This window comes from Fonsecaea pedrosoi, assembly GCF_000835455.1.
Source record: "Fonsecaea pedrosoi CBS 271.37 unplaced genomic scaffold supercont1.1, whole genome shotgun sequence".
Lineage (NCBI taxonomy): Eukaryota > Fungi > Ascomycota > Eurotiomycetes > Chaetothyriales > Herpotrichiellaceae > Fonsecaea > Fonsecaea pedrosoi.
In genome coordinates this window covers 2,423,286-2,440,942 of record NW_013550615.1, presented here as the reverse complement: position 1 = coordinate 2,440,942, position 17,657 = coordinate 2,423,286, and the positions used below count along the sequence as shown (strand labels likewise).

The 17,657-nt window shown below is 54.6% G+C and overlaps 7 protein-coding genes across 7 annotated transcripts; 3 read left to right on the top strand and 4 right to left on the bottom strand.

Moving 5' to 3' along the window:
- Window positions 1–980: 980 nt before the first annotated feature.
- Window positions 981–3,007, bottom strand: Z517_00885 (uncharacterized protein; the record flags this gene model as incomplete). The annotated part of the gene is made up of 4 exons (XM_013433848.1): window positions 981–1,178; window positions 1,396–1,900; window positions 1,961–2,371; window positions 2,472–3,007. The coding sequence occupies 4 exons, from the start codon at window positions 3,005–3,007 to the stop codon at window positions 981–983; spliced, it is 1,650 nt and encodes a 549-aa protein (XP_013289302.1).
- A 702-nt stretch (window positions 3,008–3,709) lies between these two features.
- On the bottom strand, window positions 3,710–6,451 carry Z517_00884 (uncharacterized protein; the record flags this gene model as incomplete). The annotated part of the gene is made up of 6 exons (XM_013433847.1): window positions 3,710–4,790; window positions 4,862–4,962; window positions 5,015–5,979; window positions 6,033–6,069; window positions 6,126–6,248; window positions 6,305–6,451. 6 exons carry the CDS (start codon window positions 6,449–6,451, stop codon window positions 3,710–3,712), a joined length of 2,454 nt encoding a protein of 817 aa, XP_013289301.1.
- A 1,409-nt stretch (window positions 6,452–7,860) lies between these two features.
- Window positions 7,861–9,339, top strand: Z517_00883 (uncharacterized protein; the record flags this gene model as incomplete). Its single annotated transcript, XM_013433846.1, has 1 exon — window positions 7,861–9,339. One exon carries the CDS (start codon window positions 7,861–7,863, stop codon window positions 9,337–9,339), a length of 1,479 nt encoding a protein of 492 aa, XP_013289300.1.
- Window positions 9,340–10,270: 931 nt separating this feature from the next.
- Window positions 10,271–11,213, bottom strand: Z517_00882 (uncharacterized protein; the record flags this gene model as incomplete). The annotated part of the gene is made up of 2 exons (XM_013433845.1): window positions 10,271–10,730; window positions 10,816–11,213. The coding sequence occupies 2 exons, from the start codon at window positions 11,211–11,213 to the stop codon at window positions 10,271–10,273; spliced, it is 858 nt and encodes a 285-aa protein (XP_013289299.1).
- A 991-nt stretch (window positions 11,214–12,204) lies between these two features.
- On the top strand, window positions 12,205–13,248 carry Z517_00881 (uncharacterized protein; the record flags this gene model as incomplete). The annotated part of the gene is made up of 1 exon (XM_013433844.1): window positions 12,205–13,248. One exon carries the CDS (start codon window positions 12,205–12,207, stop codon window positions 13,246–13,248), a length of 1,044 nt encoding a protein of 347 aa, XP_013289298.1.
- A 326-nt stretch (window positions 13,249–13,574) lies between these two features.
- On the bottom strand, window positions 13,575–14,961 carry Z517_00880 (uncharacterized protein; the record flags this gene model as incomplete). Its single annotated transcript, XM_013433843.1, has 2 exons — window positions 13,575–14,011; window positions 14,088–14,961. The coding sequence occupies 2 exons, from the start codon at window positions 14,959–14,961 to the stop codon at window positions 13,575–13,577; spliced, it is 1,311 nt and encodes a 436-aa protein (XP_013289297.1).
- A 485-nt stretch (window positions 14,962–15,446) lies between these two features.
- Window positions 15,447–17,573, top strand: Z517_00879 (uncharacterized protein; the record flags this gene model as incomplete). Its single annotated transcript, XM_013433842.1, has 7 exons — window positions 15,447–15,507; window positions 15,554–16,059; window positions 16,112–16,156; window positions 16,208–16,280; window positions 16,332–16,824; window positions 16,876–17,089; window positions 17,151–17,573. 7 exons carry the CDS (start codon window positions 15,447–15,449, stop codon window positions 17,571–17,573), a joined length of 1,815 nt encoding a protein of 604 aa, XP_013289296.1.
- Window positions 17,574–17,657: the final 84 nt, after the last annotated feature.

The following is a 17,657-nucleotide window of genomic DNA, read 5'->3' as shown; positions in this document are numbered from 1 at the left end:
CGATCAAGTATGGTGTATACTAGATATCACCCCGTGGTATTACTTTGTTTCTGTGCTGACGTGTCACTTGGTACAAGTGTCTAGTACTCAAGAAAAGCGATATCAATCATACCACGAAATCACCTCTCATGCTCGATGACCTACATCCCACATCCCGTATCCCGCATCCCGCAATTATAAATTATATAAGACGAGGAAACTTACTTTCAAGGCATGCCGCATGACTGTCTGGGTTGGACCCTTTCGAGTTTCTTGGGAGAGATGCCTGATACCTGTTGATTGTCTCACCCTCCCTTGCTAGTTGTGTATTAGGCTCGGTTCGGGTGTGGTGGGATCCCCACCTTTTGCTACCTAGACGGAGGCTACGCGAGAAGGACCGTGCATGCATGCATGCATAGTTTCCTCGGCTGGTTAAGGAGGTTCCTGTCGAATCAATGGTGAATTGGAGGTGGAAGTGGAGATGAAGGTGTTTCAAACGGCCATGGATGGCCATCATGGCATCCTCGATCCCAGTATGTCGTTAAATGGATAACATCACGTCTGGCCATATCGGGGAGTGTTGCCTTGACCTGGTGGTCTTCACGATTGCGATTGATGAATGAACACACAGGGCTGAACTGTCCGAGTTCGTGGCTCACACATGACCCTCACGCTCAACCCCTCGGAGGTAGCATAGGATAGGGACGAATAAAGAAGGAACGCTTCGCTTTTATACCTGTCGCAGGAGAACTGTTCTGTGCTCTGCTCTGCTACCAGAAAGCCACCTCCACTGCTGCTGAACCTGAACCAGACATGGAGCCTTTTGTCCCTCGTCCCTGTCCCGAGGGATCGAATGGTCTGCTTCTTGTCGAGATCCAGGACAGATTAGGACATCTCAGAGAATATAGCCCCCCCCTCCTGTCTGTATCCTTTTCCAATTTTCGTAGTTACAACACTTCCAACTATACGCAGAGAGACGTCCCACCCTCGTCCGCAGAAACCTATAGATTAACGCCTCTCTCTATTTCTGGTGTGTCGGTCTCTGCCCTCTTCGGCGTCCGCCGCCGCAATCGGACCAACAGACCTTTCTGCGTGGTGAAGAAGAAATTATACGTCTTCCACGGCTCCTCGGTGGCGCGGTCCAGCTTGAAGTCGCGCAGGAGAGTCGGGATCAGCTTGTGCAGTTCGCTGAGGGAGATCTGATTTCTCGGAAAGAAAAAAAAAGACAAGTTAGTCGGTCAGCTGTTGTGCACCTTTTCTGAGAAAAGATCTTGTCCTTCTTCATGAATGTTCCCACGTGGGGCGGTGTTGCGTGTTGCAATGCTGAGCTGGTTGGGCCTGGCCAGACTCGTAACCAAATATAGAATACTGGGTAGGTAGGCAGGCGAGAGCGAGAGCGAGAGCGAGGAGACTTACATTCTTCCCAAGACACGTCCTCGTCCCCGCCCCGAAATGAAGCATGCAGCGATCCATCTGGGCCGTGCTGTCCACGAGCCACCGCTCCGGTCGAAACTCGTCGGCGTCCTCTCCAAACATAGACCGGTCGTAGTGCACCACCGCCGCGTTCATCCCGATGCGAGTGCCGCCCCCGGGAATCGGCGTGTCGCCTATCACCAGGCCCTGGGGAGGCACGTCACGAGGCAGCGTCAGGCCCACGCTCGGATGGAGACGCATGGCTTCTTTGATGCTCGCGCACAGCAGCGGCAGCTTGGTCGCTTGGGAGTAGGCGATCGGGCCGGTGGTGGGGATGGTGCCGTTTGCCGTCGCCTGGTCAATCTCGGACACGACTTGGTCGTAGATTGTGGGATGTTTCATGAGGAAATACAGCGTCGCTCGCATGGCGATGGCTGTCGTGTCGGACCCTGCGAATCTTTTGGTTTGGGGGCCCCCAGAAGAAGAGTCAGTTCCCACCAATTCCAAACTGAGAATACGTGTGGTGCGGAGAGAGAGAGAGAGAGAGAGAGATCTCGTGTAAACTCACATGGCAGAATATGACTCCTTGGTCATATCCTTGTCCGAAAAATTGACGTCGGCGCCTTTACTCTGCTGAATGGCAAACATTTGCGCCAGCAGGTCGCGGCGCAGCCCCGGGCCTTTGTCGTCGGCGGCGCCCGCGGCGTCGGGATTCTGTAACAGCTCCTTGCGCTCCACGACGCATCTCTTGGCCGCGGCCTCGAGGGTGTTCAGGGCGTGAAAAGCCTGGCGCACCTTGGGGAACAAAAACGCCGAGACAGCCAGGAGTGTCCGCAGGTAGCTGGGGATGACGCTGGTGATGGTGAGAAAGGGCATGAGCAGGTCCAGAGAGGCGATCCAGTTCTCGTGGTCGTGACCCTCGTTCATGAAGCCGAACATTTTGCCGAAGAAGAGCTCGCCGACGACGTCAAATGCGTACCTGTATCGGCCAGTCCAGTCAGTTAGAGAATGAGACTGTTCCCCCCTTTTCACCACGCTTGGGTTTGAGTGTATAGTAGCTGAACAACCAGCGTACGCACATTTGAAGCCACTCCCCCAGGTCCACCACCTCGTCGGCGTCCGCGTACGCGCCCATCCTCTCCATAAACACCTCGGAGCAGTGGTCGATGTACGGCTCCGAGCGGAGGATATTGCTCAGGGAGTAGACGTGGCTGACGATCCTCCTCCGCTCGGCGTGCACCTTTTCGTCGCGCTGGCTGAAGTGGTCCGGGAAGTTGCCGATGTTGGGGTTCTGCCACATGGTGTAGAAGTCGCTCTTGGGAAGCGCCGCCTTCATGGGGTAGATGACGGGGATGGCTCTGGGGTCCGAGCATGCCACCTCGTCCGGTGCGATTCTCACAAAAGGCCCGTACGCCGCGTGCAGCCTCCGCTGCTCGTGTTCCATGTCACCCCGGAGTATGTGCCATGTGATCCAAGCCCGACTGAGACGCGCGAGAAACGGTCCAGGAATGTGTCGCAAGGGGTGGAAGTACGTCGTATAGATGATCCAGCCGGCGGAGTATACAACAAGGGCAATCGCTCCCAGAGACAGATAGCTTTGTGGTAAGAGAAACATCCTGGCGAGTCGAGTACACACACCCACACAGTAACTTACTCTTTTAGCGGTGTTTAAGGAGGAGGAAGCCTCGAAACAAAAGGAATCGAGAGAGATATTGACCCTCTCATGACAGGCGGTGAACTTGTCTAGAGCTGTGTCTGGCTTGAATAGGGTGTTGCAGTGCCGAAGCACAGCTGCCCGCGAAAGCAGCCATGGAACTTGGTTTCTCGCTCGGCCCGAATCTGCTCTGGGGTAAAATGGCTGGATGGGCAACGGGCCCCCTTATTCTCCCCAGCACAACCTTCGGCCCGGGAAGGATACTTCATTTACACTTTCAAACCATGCTACACATGTCTTGAAACTCTTTTCAAGAGGTCGGAATGCGCCCAAAGAAAGTTTGTTGACTCTGTAAGCTAGACGAGGTACTCCTCATCCAAGAGGAAGACAGTCAAGAGAACGGAATATTACTATGTAGTCTCCAGCCGGCTAAACCAGGCAAGATCTCAGGTGCTTTGTAGTGTTTATTGAGCGGGTGCTCTTCTTCGAGCATGAATGTCATAGTAGAGCCAGGCCACGGTGTGCATCTCCCCTTCTCCTGGCGGACTGACCAAGAAGATCGATTCCGTGCCGTTCCACCTCTATTCATGACGAAGACAGGAATCCCAAAACTTCATCTGTGATTTGTGAACCACCACCATGGCAGAAGGCTAATCGCCCAAATCACGGTTTCGTGCCGACAAAGTCGTACTGTCTGATGGCTTGCAAGAAGCGGTACACATCCTCACATATAGGGGTACTCTGGACTCTCCCTTCTTCCAGCAGATCCAGACACGCTTTGGAAGCGTCGTGGAATTCTGTGACGGGGATCAATGCCCCCGTGGGGTGAAGCACACAAGGAATACCCTCCCCTTGCCGTATGACCCTTCCGTGGGGTCCCGTATCCTGCTCGGGATCATTTACTGGTATTCGCGGGGCAGACCCGAACTCCAGCTCGTATTCCTGCTGCGCGCGGCTCGGTTGGAGTTTAAATCCGACGCTGTAAGCCCACATGATCAAGGAAACGCGAAATAACGCGACAGGCCACCAGAGCGGCCGCAGGACCGTATACCTCGGACACTGCAAGGTTTCCAGGACCTGGCCTACATGTGCCAGCGCCTTGAGCGAGGATGGCGACCGAAACCATCGTTGGAACTGTGGTATCAGCGGTTTGGCGCCCGCTGGTCCCTCCCGGCCGGCAAGAAGTTGGATGTCACTGAAACAGATGAGCAACTCCAGCCACACCAGATGGTAAATCAGCTTGCACGCAAGCGTCATCTCAGTCTCGCCGTCGGTCCCGAGGACTCTTTGTCTCAGAATGTACCACTTCACAAGCATGGTTTGCAGTTCTTCCTGCCGGAGGGACGCGAAACTGCTGGTTTCGATATGTGGGTCGTCGGCATAGGACTGTTCGGTACTGACGAATCGATTGCTCTGGACGAACTGGGTGACTTGAGTCTGGATCGCACACAGCAAAAGCCTCAACTGCAATGGGGTGACGTGGCAGTGCCGCTCAAGAAAATCGTGCCGAAGGAACATGCCGTAGAACGCCGCAAGGGATGGCGGGTGTAGTCTCGACGTATTTCCTGGACCTTCGAGTTGACGGTAGCTCCGTACCAACGCACTCCATTCTTCTTCCGTCTCGGCGAAGAAGAGTTCATCCGCCGAGGGAATGGGGCTGCGCATATCCGAGAAGTGGATCGTAGGGGATAGACAGTGGAAGAGGCCAATTTCTTGTTCCACAATATACCAGACATATCCCATACTAGAGGTGGTATGTCAGTTGAAAGAAATCTCCGTGTGGTAGATAGGAGAATAGGAGAAGATCTCACATACCGAGTCTTTCGCTCTCTGTTTATCCAGGCTCCCCAGTTGGCAAAGATGGCCCCGTCATCAACGGGAGCAGCAGACTTGAAATAGCCTCGGCGGAGAAACGCCTGGATTTGTGTTAGATATTCATTCAAAGCAGCGGCTCAAGGGCTCACCGACCGTTGAAAAGGTGCCCCGAAACGCCTCTGCAAGCTCCGCATGTCTCTTGTTGCCACACCAAGCGCTGAACACCGTCACCAGTAGCGCGGTGCTCATGGTCCAAATATCGTTAATTTGATTTTCATCCCTCGTCATGGTCTCGTTGATCATGTTGCGGATGAGGAAGGCCAGCTGGATCGCGAACGATCGAGCCTCCGGCAAAGGTATAGTGACACAGCCAAGCACCATCAAGGTGGAAAAGAAGAGGCCAATGTCGGAATACGCTTCATCTTCGCCCCAGGTGGACTCGAAGAAGGTAGTTGGATGTACCATCGGGTAGAGCAGGGCGAGATTCCGATGATATTCTGCCAGTATTGCTTGGACGGTCTGGAGAGGCGGAAATAGATGCGGAATCTTTCTGACAAGATCTTGATCAAGTGCCTTGGAGACCATGACGTGTATCCGAGAAGAAACAGTGTCACGTAGTCCGCCCGCGACCACTGGGCCTAACGTTCGTTTCAAGCCCGGTCTGCCCTCGAGCGTGTTAATCTGTGCCCAACTCTTCGAATCGTGCAAGAAGTCACAAATCCGGATCACTTCAACTGTAGGTCCCTTTTTCAGAGGATGAGAATGGACCCAATCCGCATATGGATCCACAGCACTGTCCGCGCTGCTTGGCCCATGTGCTCCATGGGCAGAACCCTGGCCAGGCCCTTGTCCTAGAGCCAGGTCGTCGAGAACAAAGGTCTCGGGAAACCAGAAAAGTTGCGTGAGGTTCTCGTACTCGAATGGATTGTGACAGTCGAGTGAAGTAAAGTCGTTCCAGTTAGGTCCATCACTCAGACCAAATGAATTCAGGGGCTGGGTGTCTGCAGGATTTACCAGTGGCTCTGTTGACTGCTGTTGAGAAGGGGGTTCTGAGTCCCCGTCTACGGGCACTTGACTGCAAGAATTGTCGCCAGACTGCCTGCTCGTGTCAACACTGTCTATGTCACCGTTAGACGTTACGAGCCTCCCTCTTCATCGTGCAACAATTTACCTTGGCCATCTGCACATGTCATGTTTTCGTTGGTAGACTGATGAAAACGAGGAGTCAGCGGTTGCACTTGACTATCATGGTGGGAATGCTTACTCCCAGATCTTGCCAGGCTGAATCTTCTGGTCGGGTGTCGGCCGCCTCGATCTCCTCACGATCCTCGGTGCTAGTGCCACGATTCTGACGAGCAAGCTCGTGGCCCGGGAGGACACATCGCCGCTTGAGGACATGTGGTCGATCCAACGTACAATGTCTTCCCCGCGCAAGACACTGACCACAAGGGAACTTCCCATCACATTTCGTCTTTGATCGGGAGCAGGCGTCGCAAGCAGCAGAAGCTCGCTTTGACCGGGTTGAAATTCCCTGGCTGGAGGTTGTTGAGGAGGAAGACGCCTTTTCCGGAGACCGGTGGATAGAGGCATGCCTCTTCAGAGCGTCACTAGCACCAACAGAATCAATTTTGAATCCCTCGAAACCAAACTTGGAGAAGTAGTGGGCCACTTACCTTCGGCTGAATGTCTGCGAGCATACATCACAGCGGAATGATCGCAGCTCCGTATCTTCCCCAGGATTCAATCAGCCTTCTCGTCACAGGAGCTTGGATCAAAGCCCTACGTTTGATCATGTGTCGCTGTAAGTGCTCTCTCCTGGAGAAGCTCCGCTGACATAAGGTGCAGTGATATCCTGAGCCGGTGGATAACATGAGACTTCGCCCGTAGCAGTCTGGCGCACGGACTGGTTGGTATGGTTATGGATACCTTTCTGCTGAAAGTGTGGGTGCACGTTTCGGCGAGCAATCGTCGGCTGACCCAAGAACTCAAGTAGAGTAACGACGTGAGAAAGGATCAGTTCCAAAAGAACCGGTGGTGCCGGCTGTCCACAGCCTGGCTTGTTGGGAGCTAGGGAGGTACTTGGCTCCTTCAGTCACACTCAAGACCCTTCCCCGGTATCAAAGAACTTCCAGCTGCTGCGTTAGTCCGTAATACCAGCAATCTGGCATCAAATTATTCGAGACTGCTGCCAGCGTCGGCGACTTGGCTGCCTCGCAGACATGGTTGAGGCTTAACTTCGGCTCGGTTGTGGTGGAGGTGGAACCGTTCCCCAGCCTTGACCATCTAGTGGGAAGCCATTGATTATGCAGGAAGCTTCTTTGGTCCAGGAACGTGCCTTCTGATAGGACACGAGCCCTTTCCGCGTTGCGTTCCTGCAAGTTATCGATAGATGGGACTTGACGTTCTGATGTCTTCTTGGTAACCGTGGACTCGTGCTGATCCAGTGATTCTGGACGCTGATTGAGGCTTGCAGAGAACTAGCTCCCCAGAGATGCCGCAGCAGCCAGCCTCTAGGTTTATTAGATGGGCTGTTGGGACGCTGTCCAAGCATGGCTCATTTTCAGGGGGTTAGCCCCAGCAGAAGTGGTATTTTCTGTACCCGAGTTGCCCATTATTTTTCTGGCACACCTCAACGCTAGCCTCACAGTACCACAACCTACGAGTCGTCGAGGCTGAAGAGAATATGTGGCCGAGATCGGAAATCAAGCAAGATGCTCCTCGGGAGTGGCCCGACACGTGACTGTTCTTCCCCGCACCGGCGAATCACCGGTTGCTATCACCGACGTGGCAGCCTCGTGCGGGGAAAGGCTCCCAGTGTCAACAACGACCGAGCCCGGAGGTACTGCAGATTCCCCAGATCCAACCACGTTACTGATTGTCCCTCTGGTGGTGAGCAGTGACAATCTAGCTATCAGGCTTTGAGAAGTGGGAAGAACCCATCGAGTTGCTGAGGAGTCGCACAGATATATTTGGAGCACTACGAACGAACGACAATCAAGATGGGATCCGTGCAGCATGACTTTACGAGGCTGGTCTATCAGGTCAGCTCCCTGAGAAAAGCCTGGTGGAGGACGAATGGCTGTTGTACCAGGAACTACTCCTCCTCGCTCAAGACAGGGCCAACAAGAAACAACCGGATACCATTCTCGCGCTGGGATGTCCGACCCAAGTCGACCACGCAGAGAGGCGTGGTGGTGTTGTCTCACCGCCATCAAAGCACGCTCAACGTTCCCAGCTCCGAAGCGTTCCAGTTCAATGCACCCTCCAGTCGACCTCTCTCCGATATAACAATCGTGGCTCTCGAACAGGTCATCTCCATGCCTCTTGCAACTCGCCATCTCGCTGATCTCGGCGCTCGAGTCATCAAGATCGAGCGTCCGGGGACTGGAGACTTTGTACGGCACCACGACAAGCGCGTCCGTGGGAAGCTCTGCAGCCACTTTGTATGGACGAACCGCAACAAGGAGTCCCTCGCCTTGGATATCAAGAAACCCCAAGACATGGAAGTGCTCCGGAAGCTGGTCTGTGAGAAGGCCGATGTCTTTGTTCAAAACTTGAGGCCCGGTGACGCTGAGAAGATGGGCCTGGGTTACGAAGACATGAAAGCTATGATGAACGCCGCGTTTCCCGGTGAGGCGAGGGGCGACAGGTTGATCTACGCATCGATCAGCGGGTACGGAGGTAACGGTCCTTACGCACATAAGAAGGCGTATGACCTCCTCGTTCAGGCGGAGGCGGGCTTGTTGAGCATCACAGGCACCAAGGATGAGATGGCCAAGGTGGGATGCTCGATAGCGGATATCGCCGCGGGCATCTATGCGTACAGCAGCATTCTGGGAGCGATCATTCAAAGACAGAAGACTGGGAAGGGATGTGTGATTGACGTGTCCATGCTCGAGTCGCTGGTCGAGTGGATGGGGTTCCCCTTGTACTACGCGTTTGAAGGCCAAACAGCCCCCAAGCGAGCTGGGGCTGCTCATGCGAGTATCTATCCATATGGCCCATTCTCAACCGGAATCTCCCCTGATGGCAGCTTGAGTGCCCAGGTCATGCTTGGCGTGCAGAACGAGCGAGAGTGGAAGATCTTGGCAGCGGATGTCCTCGAGCGCGAGGACCTGACCACCAATCCCAAGTTCAAAGACACGGCCTCGCGGAGTGACAATCGCGCCGAGCTCGAGGCCATCATCAGCGGCATCTTCGCCTCGTGGGGCGGCGGCGCCGACGAGGTCGTCAGACGGCTCGAGAAGGCCGGCATCGCCAATGCAAAAGTCAACGACATGCAAGGGGTATGGGAGCACGAGCAGCTCGCGGCGCGCAGACGCTTCGGGCAGGTGGACACTGAGGTTGGCCCGATCCCAGCCTTCTTGCCACCTGGGATGAGCGCCGATGTGGATGCGAGGATGGACCCGATCCCCGCGGTGGGAGAGCACAATGACAAAATCTTGCGGGAGCTTAGCTCTTCCAAGGCAAAGGTGTAGAAGCAGTTAGCCCTGACCCGTCTAACTTTGCTCACTCACTGGTGGACATTGATTCGCGATTGAGTTGTTTAGGCCAAATTTATATTCGCCCGCACCAGGTATCACCTTGTGAAAGTCTCGAGATCCATCTGGGCGGTGCAGGCATATGCTAGCCACTCGTACGAGTAGACTGCAGGATGGACGAATCTATAAAAGATACATTTTAGCCAGGCACACCAGGGGAATAATAATCATCCTATGCGGGCAACGCGGCCCGCCTCACCGGAATGCTCCACCACAGATCTATTCTCCGAGTACTTGCGGCCGCGGGGGTTGGGGTCCAGGGGCCCAGTGCCCAGTGCCCAGTAGCAAGGGGGCTCACTCGTACGCGAGTACCTAATCGGTCCTCCGTATGCCCACAATGAAACGCAGAGATCCATCTGTGACAAGGAGGAGGAGGAGCAGCATTGATTAGATCTTGATTAGTGGTCATAATCACTACCACCTAAACGGCAAAAGGCCCTACCAACTAGTATATAGCTCGAAGCTGGAAAAAGACACAACAGAATCCTTTGTTCCCACAGACAGATAGACAGACCAGACAGACATGACTCCGCACGATCCATAGACACAAACTCTCATCATCATGAGTCGCCGTTTCACTGCGGTGTCCCAGCAGCTAGCCCAACCCGGTATGTGTAGGGTGGGCCCCCAACGGCGCCCCAGGCTGAGCCTCCGAGGTTAGGGTAGGGTGGATATGACCTATATTTTGAGAAATAGAGATGGAGATGCAGAGAGACAGAGATGGCCACCGCACTTGAAAACTAGACACTAGGATTAGGACTAGATGGAAACCCCTCGAGCTGAGCTTGGACCTCATAACACAATGTTGGTAAGGAAGGTTTGTTTGTAGGTACTGTAGACCAGACAAGGGAGAGGTGGTAAAATAATCTCATTTCGGTACGTGAGCCGTGCCAGGGATCTCGGGCGTGTCGTCGGCAAACTCTGCCTCGCGTCTCTTCACGCGGATCCGGTAGATGATGAAGCCGATGATGCCGGCGATGATGAGGAGGCCTCCCACGCCACCGACCGCGCCGCCCACGATGGCGCCCGTATGGTTGGAACTGGATTTCTCCGTCTCTATCGGGGTAGTCGTCGTCGACGAGAAAGGTGCTGAGGAGGTGGTGGGAGGGGTGGTAACTGGGGAAGGCGGTGTTGTGGTCGGCGGGGGACTGGGTGTTGTCGTTGGCGTCGTCGTCGTCGTCGTCGTTACTGATGTCGTCGTATCCGAGGGCGCTGCACTGGCCGTCACAAAGGCCGCGGACGGGCCGCAGCGGTAGGTCGTGTATGAGTTGACTGCGCCGTAGTAGAGGACGATGGTCAAGCATTCGGGATACAGCGTGTTTCGTCCACTGTATAGAGAGAAGTCGTCGATATCAGCAACCTTCCCATGCTACCGAGGCTTTTTCAAAGGAAAGAGAGCGGTAAACAACATACCAGACACCGGTTTGTAGACCCAGGCATCCACTGGTCACACCACAGATGGATGAGCTTTGAGCCACATCGACACAGCTGGTCGTGTAGTAGCAATCGCTGACGAAGTTGCCCTGTGCGTCGACAGAGCAACATCCCATGTAGCCCAGGTCGGCATTGTATGCACAGTATTCACCCGAGGAACATGTCAACGGCGCATCATTGACCAAGGCACATGTGTCGGTCAGGTCTCTCTTCTGCAGTCGGCGGCGATAGACATTATAGTATGGCGCAGGAGTCGGCACTGGTGACCAGCCACGAGGATCGAGGCCGACAACACCAGTTTCGATGGCTCCAGGATAGTCGAGGGCATACACCAGACCCAGGACATGGAAGAAAAGGGCAACGACAGCAAAGAACATGGCTTGTGCGTGGTTTGGCTGGGTGGTTACTTGCTGCGTGAGTATCTTATCCTTTGATGCTTATTCTCTTCGCGAGAGAGAAGCTCTTTTCTTTTCCTTCGAATTTCCCCCTCCTTGGATTGATAGAAATTGAAAGGACTTATTCCTAGAATGTCTCTTCCCTGACCTCGGCCCCTCTTAAGCATTAAACCATCTTCCCACCGGCAGCCTGATGGTGCTCTTGCGGCTGTCGCCACGGTCCCTCACCCAACCCCCCCCCCCTCCCCCCAGTCTGGCTTTTGGTGGCTTTGATGGCATCATGCACAGCCAGAATTTGTGAAAGGTATACGAGATAGCGCCCAATAGTCTCCTGCAGGGGGCCGATTTAGACCAACTCGACTTCTCAGCTGCCACGCGTGCCATGCTGCTTTTAACGTCTTCCACAATGCGCGATCAGGCTGAGCCTCAGCGTCATTGGCTGCATATCGATGACCAGGAATTGCCCAGACCGACCTGGCCCCCTTCCCAAGCTGCTTTTGGGCTTTTGGGCTTTTGGGCTTGTTTGCCTTGCAGGACTAACTGGTCCAGCAGAAACCTCGTCCTCGTGTCTGCACGTTGAGTAACCTGATGATTGTCCGACTCGAGTGCCTTTTTCCTGTCCAACTGGCCGACTGAACCCACCCCCCTCCCTGCTTCTCAACAGACAACTGCGCCTGGTTCTGCCTCGTGGTCGGCTGACTCTGTGTCTGCCGAGTCTGCTCTGGCTGCCCAGAAACTCGGAAACGAGAATATTGGCGAGATAACAACCCCTCTTTTCTGAACAAGTGTGCCCCCCTTTCAGCCTCATCACTCGACCCTTTTCGTTCGGAAGCGATAGGATGGTCCAAGACTGGTAAAAATCGCGCACGCTCTAGTCTAGGACTATCATTCGGAGCGAGGGGTTCTATTTCCCTCTTGACCTGAATCTTTGAACCTTTCACCAAAAAAAGAGACAACTGACCAAAAAAAAACCATGAGCGCGAATCCGTGGTCGGCTATCACGGCCGGCGTCAGTTCGGGCTTGACCTTTGTCTTCAAGATCTGCGAGGTCACCTACGCCCTAAGGGCCGTCGATCAACAGACGAGAGAATACCTCATCACCGCCCAGCACGCCTGGACCAACATCAAGACCTGCCGCGAGCTGCTGAGCCACCAGCAAGATCTGCTGCCGCTGTCAGAGCGCAGGGACTATGAGCGCGTGTTGGAGGAGACAAAGAGGGCGGCCGAGGAGGTCGCTCTCCTCCTCGAGCCCGCACGGGTCGACCAGGACGCCGACTGTCGCATCCACTTCTCGACGCGGGTCATGTGGGTGTTGAGCGACAACTCGAGCGTCACGGCCGCACTGAAGCGGTTGAACATCGTCCACACCACGCTCACGCAGAACATTTCGACGCTGCGGCTTCTGCGGTCGTACGGCACGGCGGGGGGTGATCCCGCCCGTGGCAGGAGAGACAGACCGCCTAGCTACAACACCAGCCAGCTGCTCCAGTGGAAGCACATGAGCAGGTCGACCCCGAAGCCCAGCACCGACAACCTCCGCGCCCGTGCTCTGCGGGAACAGCCTCTTGCACAGGGGACACCAAACCTCGAACCCACGACGCCCACGTCACCACCACTACCACTACCGTCACCACAATCACCACAATCACCACAATCACCACCACCGCCCGCACAATCACCACTTCCAACGATGAGAGAACTCCCCTCAGAGATGCCGGCCGACGTGCCCGCGCAGTTCTTCCGCAACGTCCCAATCCAGAGGAGTCCGATCAGCGAGCCCTGGCCGAGTCCCGTCCGCAGTGAATCGAGCACTCTGGTCGAGGCCCCCTGTGGGGACGAACCAATGGCGCCCTTGAGAGCGACGGCGTCAGCACCGGGTTCGGCGACAGGGACCGGGTCAATAACCGGATCCACACTGGGGACGGGCGAGTACCAGCCGAGATCATGGCTGGAGCACCAGGCCATGAAGTCCAGTATGCTCCGGGAGCGAAGGGCCAGGGTAGTCAACCGGGTCTGAAGCAGGACCACTTCCAAAACGAGAAGGAGGGGCCCATTCATTTATTATTATTGACTTGATTTATAAATTCATAGTTTCGAGAGTTTCTCCGGTCTTGTCGGGGGCCGGAGGCGTTCGTTATATGATTGATTGAATGAATGTATGTATGTAGTTGAGGGTTTTGCTTTTTGCCTCCTACAGTACAAGTAAATTTTTTATTGAAAAAAAAAAGACATGAAATGAAATGAATGAACCAGCCACTGTTACTTGTCATATTACCTCACGTCAGGAAACTAAATAAAGAAAAAGACATATTTCAATAGACCTCAAAGGAGACGAGAATACCCTCACACGCGCCTCTTGACGAGGAGTTGAATGGTCTGGGCGGGCTGGATCTCCCGTCCCATACCGTCATGCGTCTTGACCAGCGACGGCACCGTCACGACCGTGGGCGTCGTCGCGCGCCGCGCCGCCGCAGTGTCCGGCGGAGGCGCGGGCCCCGGGCCCCAGTCGAACCGGAACGTCGCGGGCTGCGCGTACAGCCAGAGCGCCATGCGGACCGCGGTGCGCAGCACTTCGGCCAGGTGCTTGACCTTTTGCTCCGCGTTGTGCGGCTGGCTGAAGGCGGCGAAGCGGTCCGAGAACGCCTGGGCGAGGGTGTATAGGTGGGCATCCTGGTCTGCCGTTGCGGCGGTGGCAGACTCGGGTACGTCCTTCCCGTCGAATATATCTGGGCGCAGGTATGCGGTGAGCATGCGCCAGCGAGAGAGGGCTAGGTGGAAGTCTATACTCTTGGTTAGTTTTTTTCTGTCTGTTGTACAGGACACTTTGGGGGGGAGGGGGGGGGGAGGGAGACGTACTGCGGTCATTGGGCTTGGGCGTGGCGAGGAGAAGCATGTTAGACACCTCATAGGGTAGTAGGCAGTCCGAGGAGTGCGATGGAGTGACCAGCTGCACGGCGTGATAGGCGAGGCAGTGCTTGATGACGGTGACCTTGCGGTGAGATGTCTCCAGCAGAGCACCCAGCGGCATGGGCAACTCCGGGGTCCCAAATCTGGAGAGCTCATTCTGCTCGTCGGCCGTCAGTTGCACGGGCTGCTCGCTGTAGTAGTTGTCGACGTGGAGTTCAATCTGGTCAAACAGAAGCAGAACCCTCTGCTTGACCGTGGCATCGTCGGTTTGCTGCGGGAGGAAAGCATCGATGTTGACGTCGGGCTGTGCGGCAACGGGAGCAATGTTCGAGCGGACCAGAGACTTGTCTGGGTCTTTGTCACTTCTCAACGATTTGTGGGCGAGACGGGAATGTGTTTTGTGATGCCTGGACTGAGACTTTGACTGGCGTCGACGTAGGAGAATCATGAGTATCAGGGCGAGAAGAGCACCGAGCGCGGCACAACCAATGGCCACTCCAGCGATTGCTCCGTCAGAAAGGTGGTTTGAAGCCGTCGGCTGTAGGGTTTGTGGAGTGCCTGTCGCCCCGGACGAAGGTGACGATGAAGCATTCGTAGTCGTGAGAGTGCTTGATGGGATGTTTGCTGTAAGACTTGAGGAGGTGCTCGTAAAGAGAGCTGGTATGTTGTCTGTGTCAGTCTCTGTAGAGGCTGCTGGTGCACTGCTTGCTGAGGGTTCTGAAAAGTCGCTTGGAGAAGTGCTGGTGGTGGTGCTCGATAAGGCTGCATTAGAGGCATTGTCCGAAGTTGACGCTTGAGTATCGGGGGAGGGATTGTCAGACATGGCGGCCAACTTTTTGGGTCAATATCTGCGTTCGGGTACGAATCGTGCAAGAAGAGGACGCTCAACCGTTTAATTCATTTGAAATTGTTTTGCCTGGTCAAGGTCCTTCTTCCTTTGCACCGAGCACGGTGAGGCTGGGATTCATGAATACGAGGTGGGTGGGTTCACAGCCCCCATGCACCAAGCAACCATGGCCGCCAGCCTGATCCAGAACAAGCCCACCACGACCTTGTCTCACTGACATTGCATTTTGGACCCATCGACGTGCATGAGAAGGGTGGTCCCCCATTCACTTGCTGCTTTTAAGGATGCCTGTGGACGTACACAGCCTCCGTGCTGGGGTGGCGATAGCTTCTTAGGCTGAGCGAAGAGGAATGAGAGACTAGTTGGACTGCCGTAGGCCTGATTCCCTGAAGAGGCCAACCTATGCCGCCCGAGACTTCTCTGAACTTGCTTGAAAAAAAGAGGACTCCAGAAAATCAATCATGGCCGGCAACGCCCAACCCGAGCTTGTCATTGGAGTTGACTTTGGCATGTCACAGACAGGTATTTCCAATGGGCCCGACGTAGAACAGCAATTGACTTGATGTAGGCGTGGCATACTGTACTGCACCATGGACAAATCCTTCAACTTTTCAGAGCTGGACTACCATTGCATCCGAGCTTTTCAACAAGGCGCCGTCGCGTCTGGCATATGACCATGGGACGGCGAACATAAAGTCTTGGGGCTTCTTCGCCGACGTCGCGGATAAGACGGTCGACATCAAAGAGTATTTCAAGCTCCATCTCGACCCTGAATATGGAGAATGGAAACTCCTCTCACACCAAGACGCACGGCGTTATTATCTGGACTATATGAGATGTGTGCATGACCATATTGCCCGGTATTTCCAAACTCGATATGCACAATGGGCGACAATGCGAGTCGAGTGGAACTTCAGCGTCCCCACAACTTGGAAGCATGCTGGAATGGTGCGAGACCTTTTAGAGATTCTTAAACTCGCTGGATTTGGACGCGATGGCCCGTACCATTCCTCGGTGGTGACGTTGACTGAGGCTGAGGCAGCAGCCGTTTGTGTTGCGAAGCAGATGTTGAAGGTTGGTTTTCATTTCCTCCTGATTCAATTCGATGCTGAAACACCGCGCATAGCGTGACGACGTGATCTTGGTGTGCGATGCAGGTGGAGGCACGACGGTATGGAAGTAACTTGATCGCGCTGTGGTCATGCCGCTGACAGTTGAAAAGGACGTGAACATCATGAAAGTAAAGTCTGAGATGGGAGAGACACTCAGACTGGAGCAGTTGCTTCAGGTCGAAGGTCAGTGCTGCAAAGTTGTGTGTCTGCTACTTGGCTGATTTCATTGCAAAGGACGAGAGGTCGGCTCAGCACTCATCGATATCAAGGTACAACAGCATCTTGCCAGCCGCTTGGCCCTGGTGCCGGAGATTTTGCACCCTCCAGAGACAGCCGAGAGAATGATGTTGGGCAGATTCGAGAGATTCAAGTGCAGTTTCGGAAGCCCAGGCATGACGGCTCCAAAGTTGTTCTTGCCGGTGGTTGGGCTCCCTGCGGGCTTGGACTACCCGCAGGCCGGGATCAGAGACTCTCACATGGAGATCGATCAGGATACCATCCAGCACCTGTTTGACGAGCAAGTCGACGGCCTGCTTGAACTGATAGAAGAGCAGCTGCATGCACTCAAGAGAAACCGCCCCGGGGAGCAAGTCTCATATTTGATCATGTCTGGAGGCCTGTCAGCATCTGAATACATCCAGCGCAGGGTGAAGACACATTTTGAGTCCGGAGCAGGAGCCGAGATCCCAAATATACGCGGCCTGCGCATGCTTCTCGCCGAAAACTTGTAAGTTGACCATCATGCCGCTTGCGAATGAAGACTGACGATTATTTATAGGCAGCTTGCTGTGGTCCAAGGACTCGTCAGCTATCGTGCCCAAGAAATAAGCAAAGGTCGTCCACCAATTGAGCAGCGCTGCGCTCCCGTCAGCTATGGCGTTGTTGTCAATCAAAAATACAGCCAACAAAGGCACTTTGGCCAAAGAGTCGTCCGAGATAAAAGAGACGGACAGAGGTGGGCAGTAGACCAGATTGAATGGCTGATCCGAAAGGTGAGTTACTCCTTGTTCTCTTGCTGGAAAAACAACATCGAGTAGACTGACTCGAGCGAAGGGTGACAAAGTCACCGATAATGGCCTCGAGAAGATGTTCAAGGCAAAGTTGAGTCCTGCACAGTACCGAAAACCATGGCAAGCGCAATTCGTGGTGTCGACACGACCTATAGACGCCCTCCCACAGAGCATGGCCGAGAAAGACCATGTGAGGACACTCTGCACGGTGACTGTCGATCTTAAACTGGTCGACCGGCATGTGCGAAACAAGCACTGGTGGAATTTCGGGGAGCGTTATGAGCTTGCCCATTTCCGTCTCAGGCTCATTCCTGGAAGCTTCGATCTGAAATTCCGCCTGCTTAGCGGAGGAAGGCTGGTGAACAGTGAGGATGACCAGGTAAAGGTCGACTGGAGCGGTGGCGGATCTCACCGTCAATCAACCACGAGCAACGATGATCTGGATCAGTGGCACACAATGTCCTAGGACAATTTCATTGCTGAAGGAGTTCATGTAGAGTTTTCAGTCACGGGACGGATGCATGTACTTTCTGTATTATATATCTTTTTC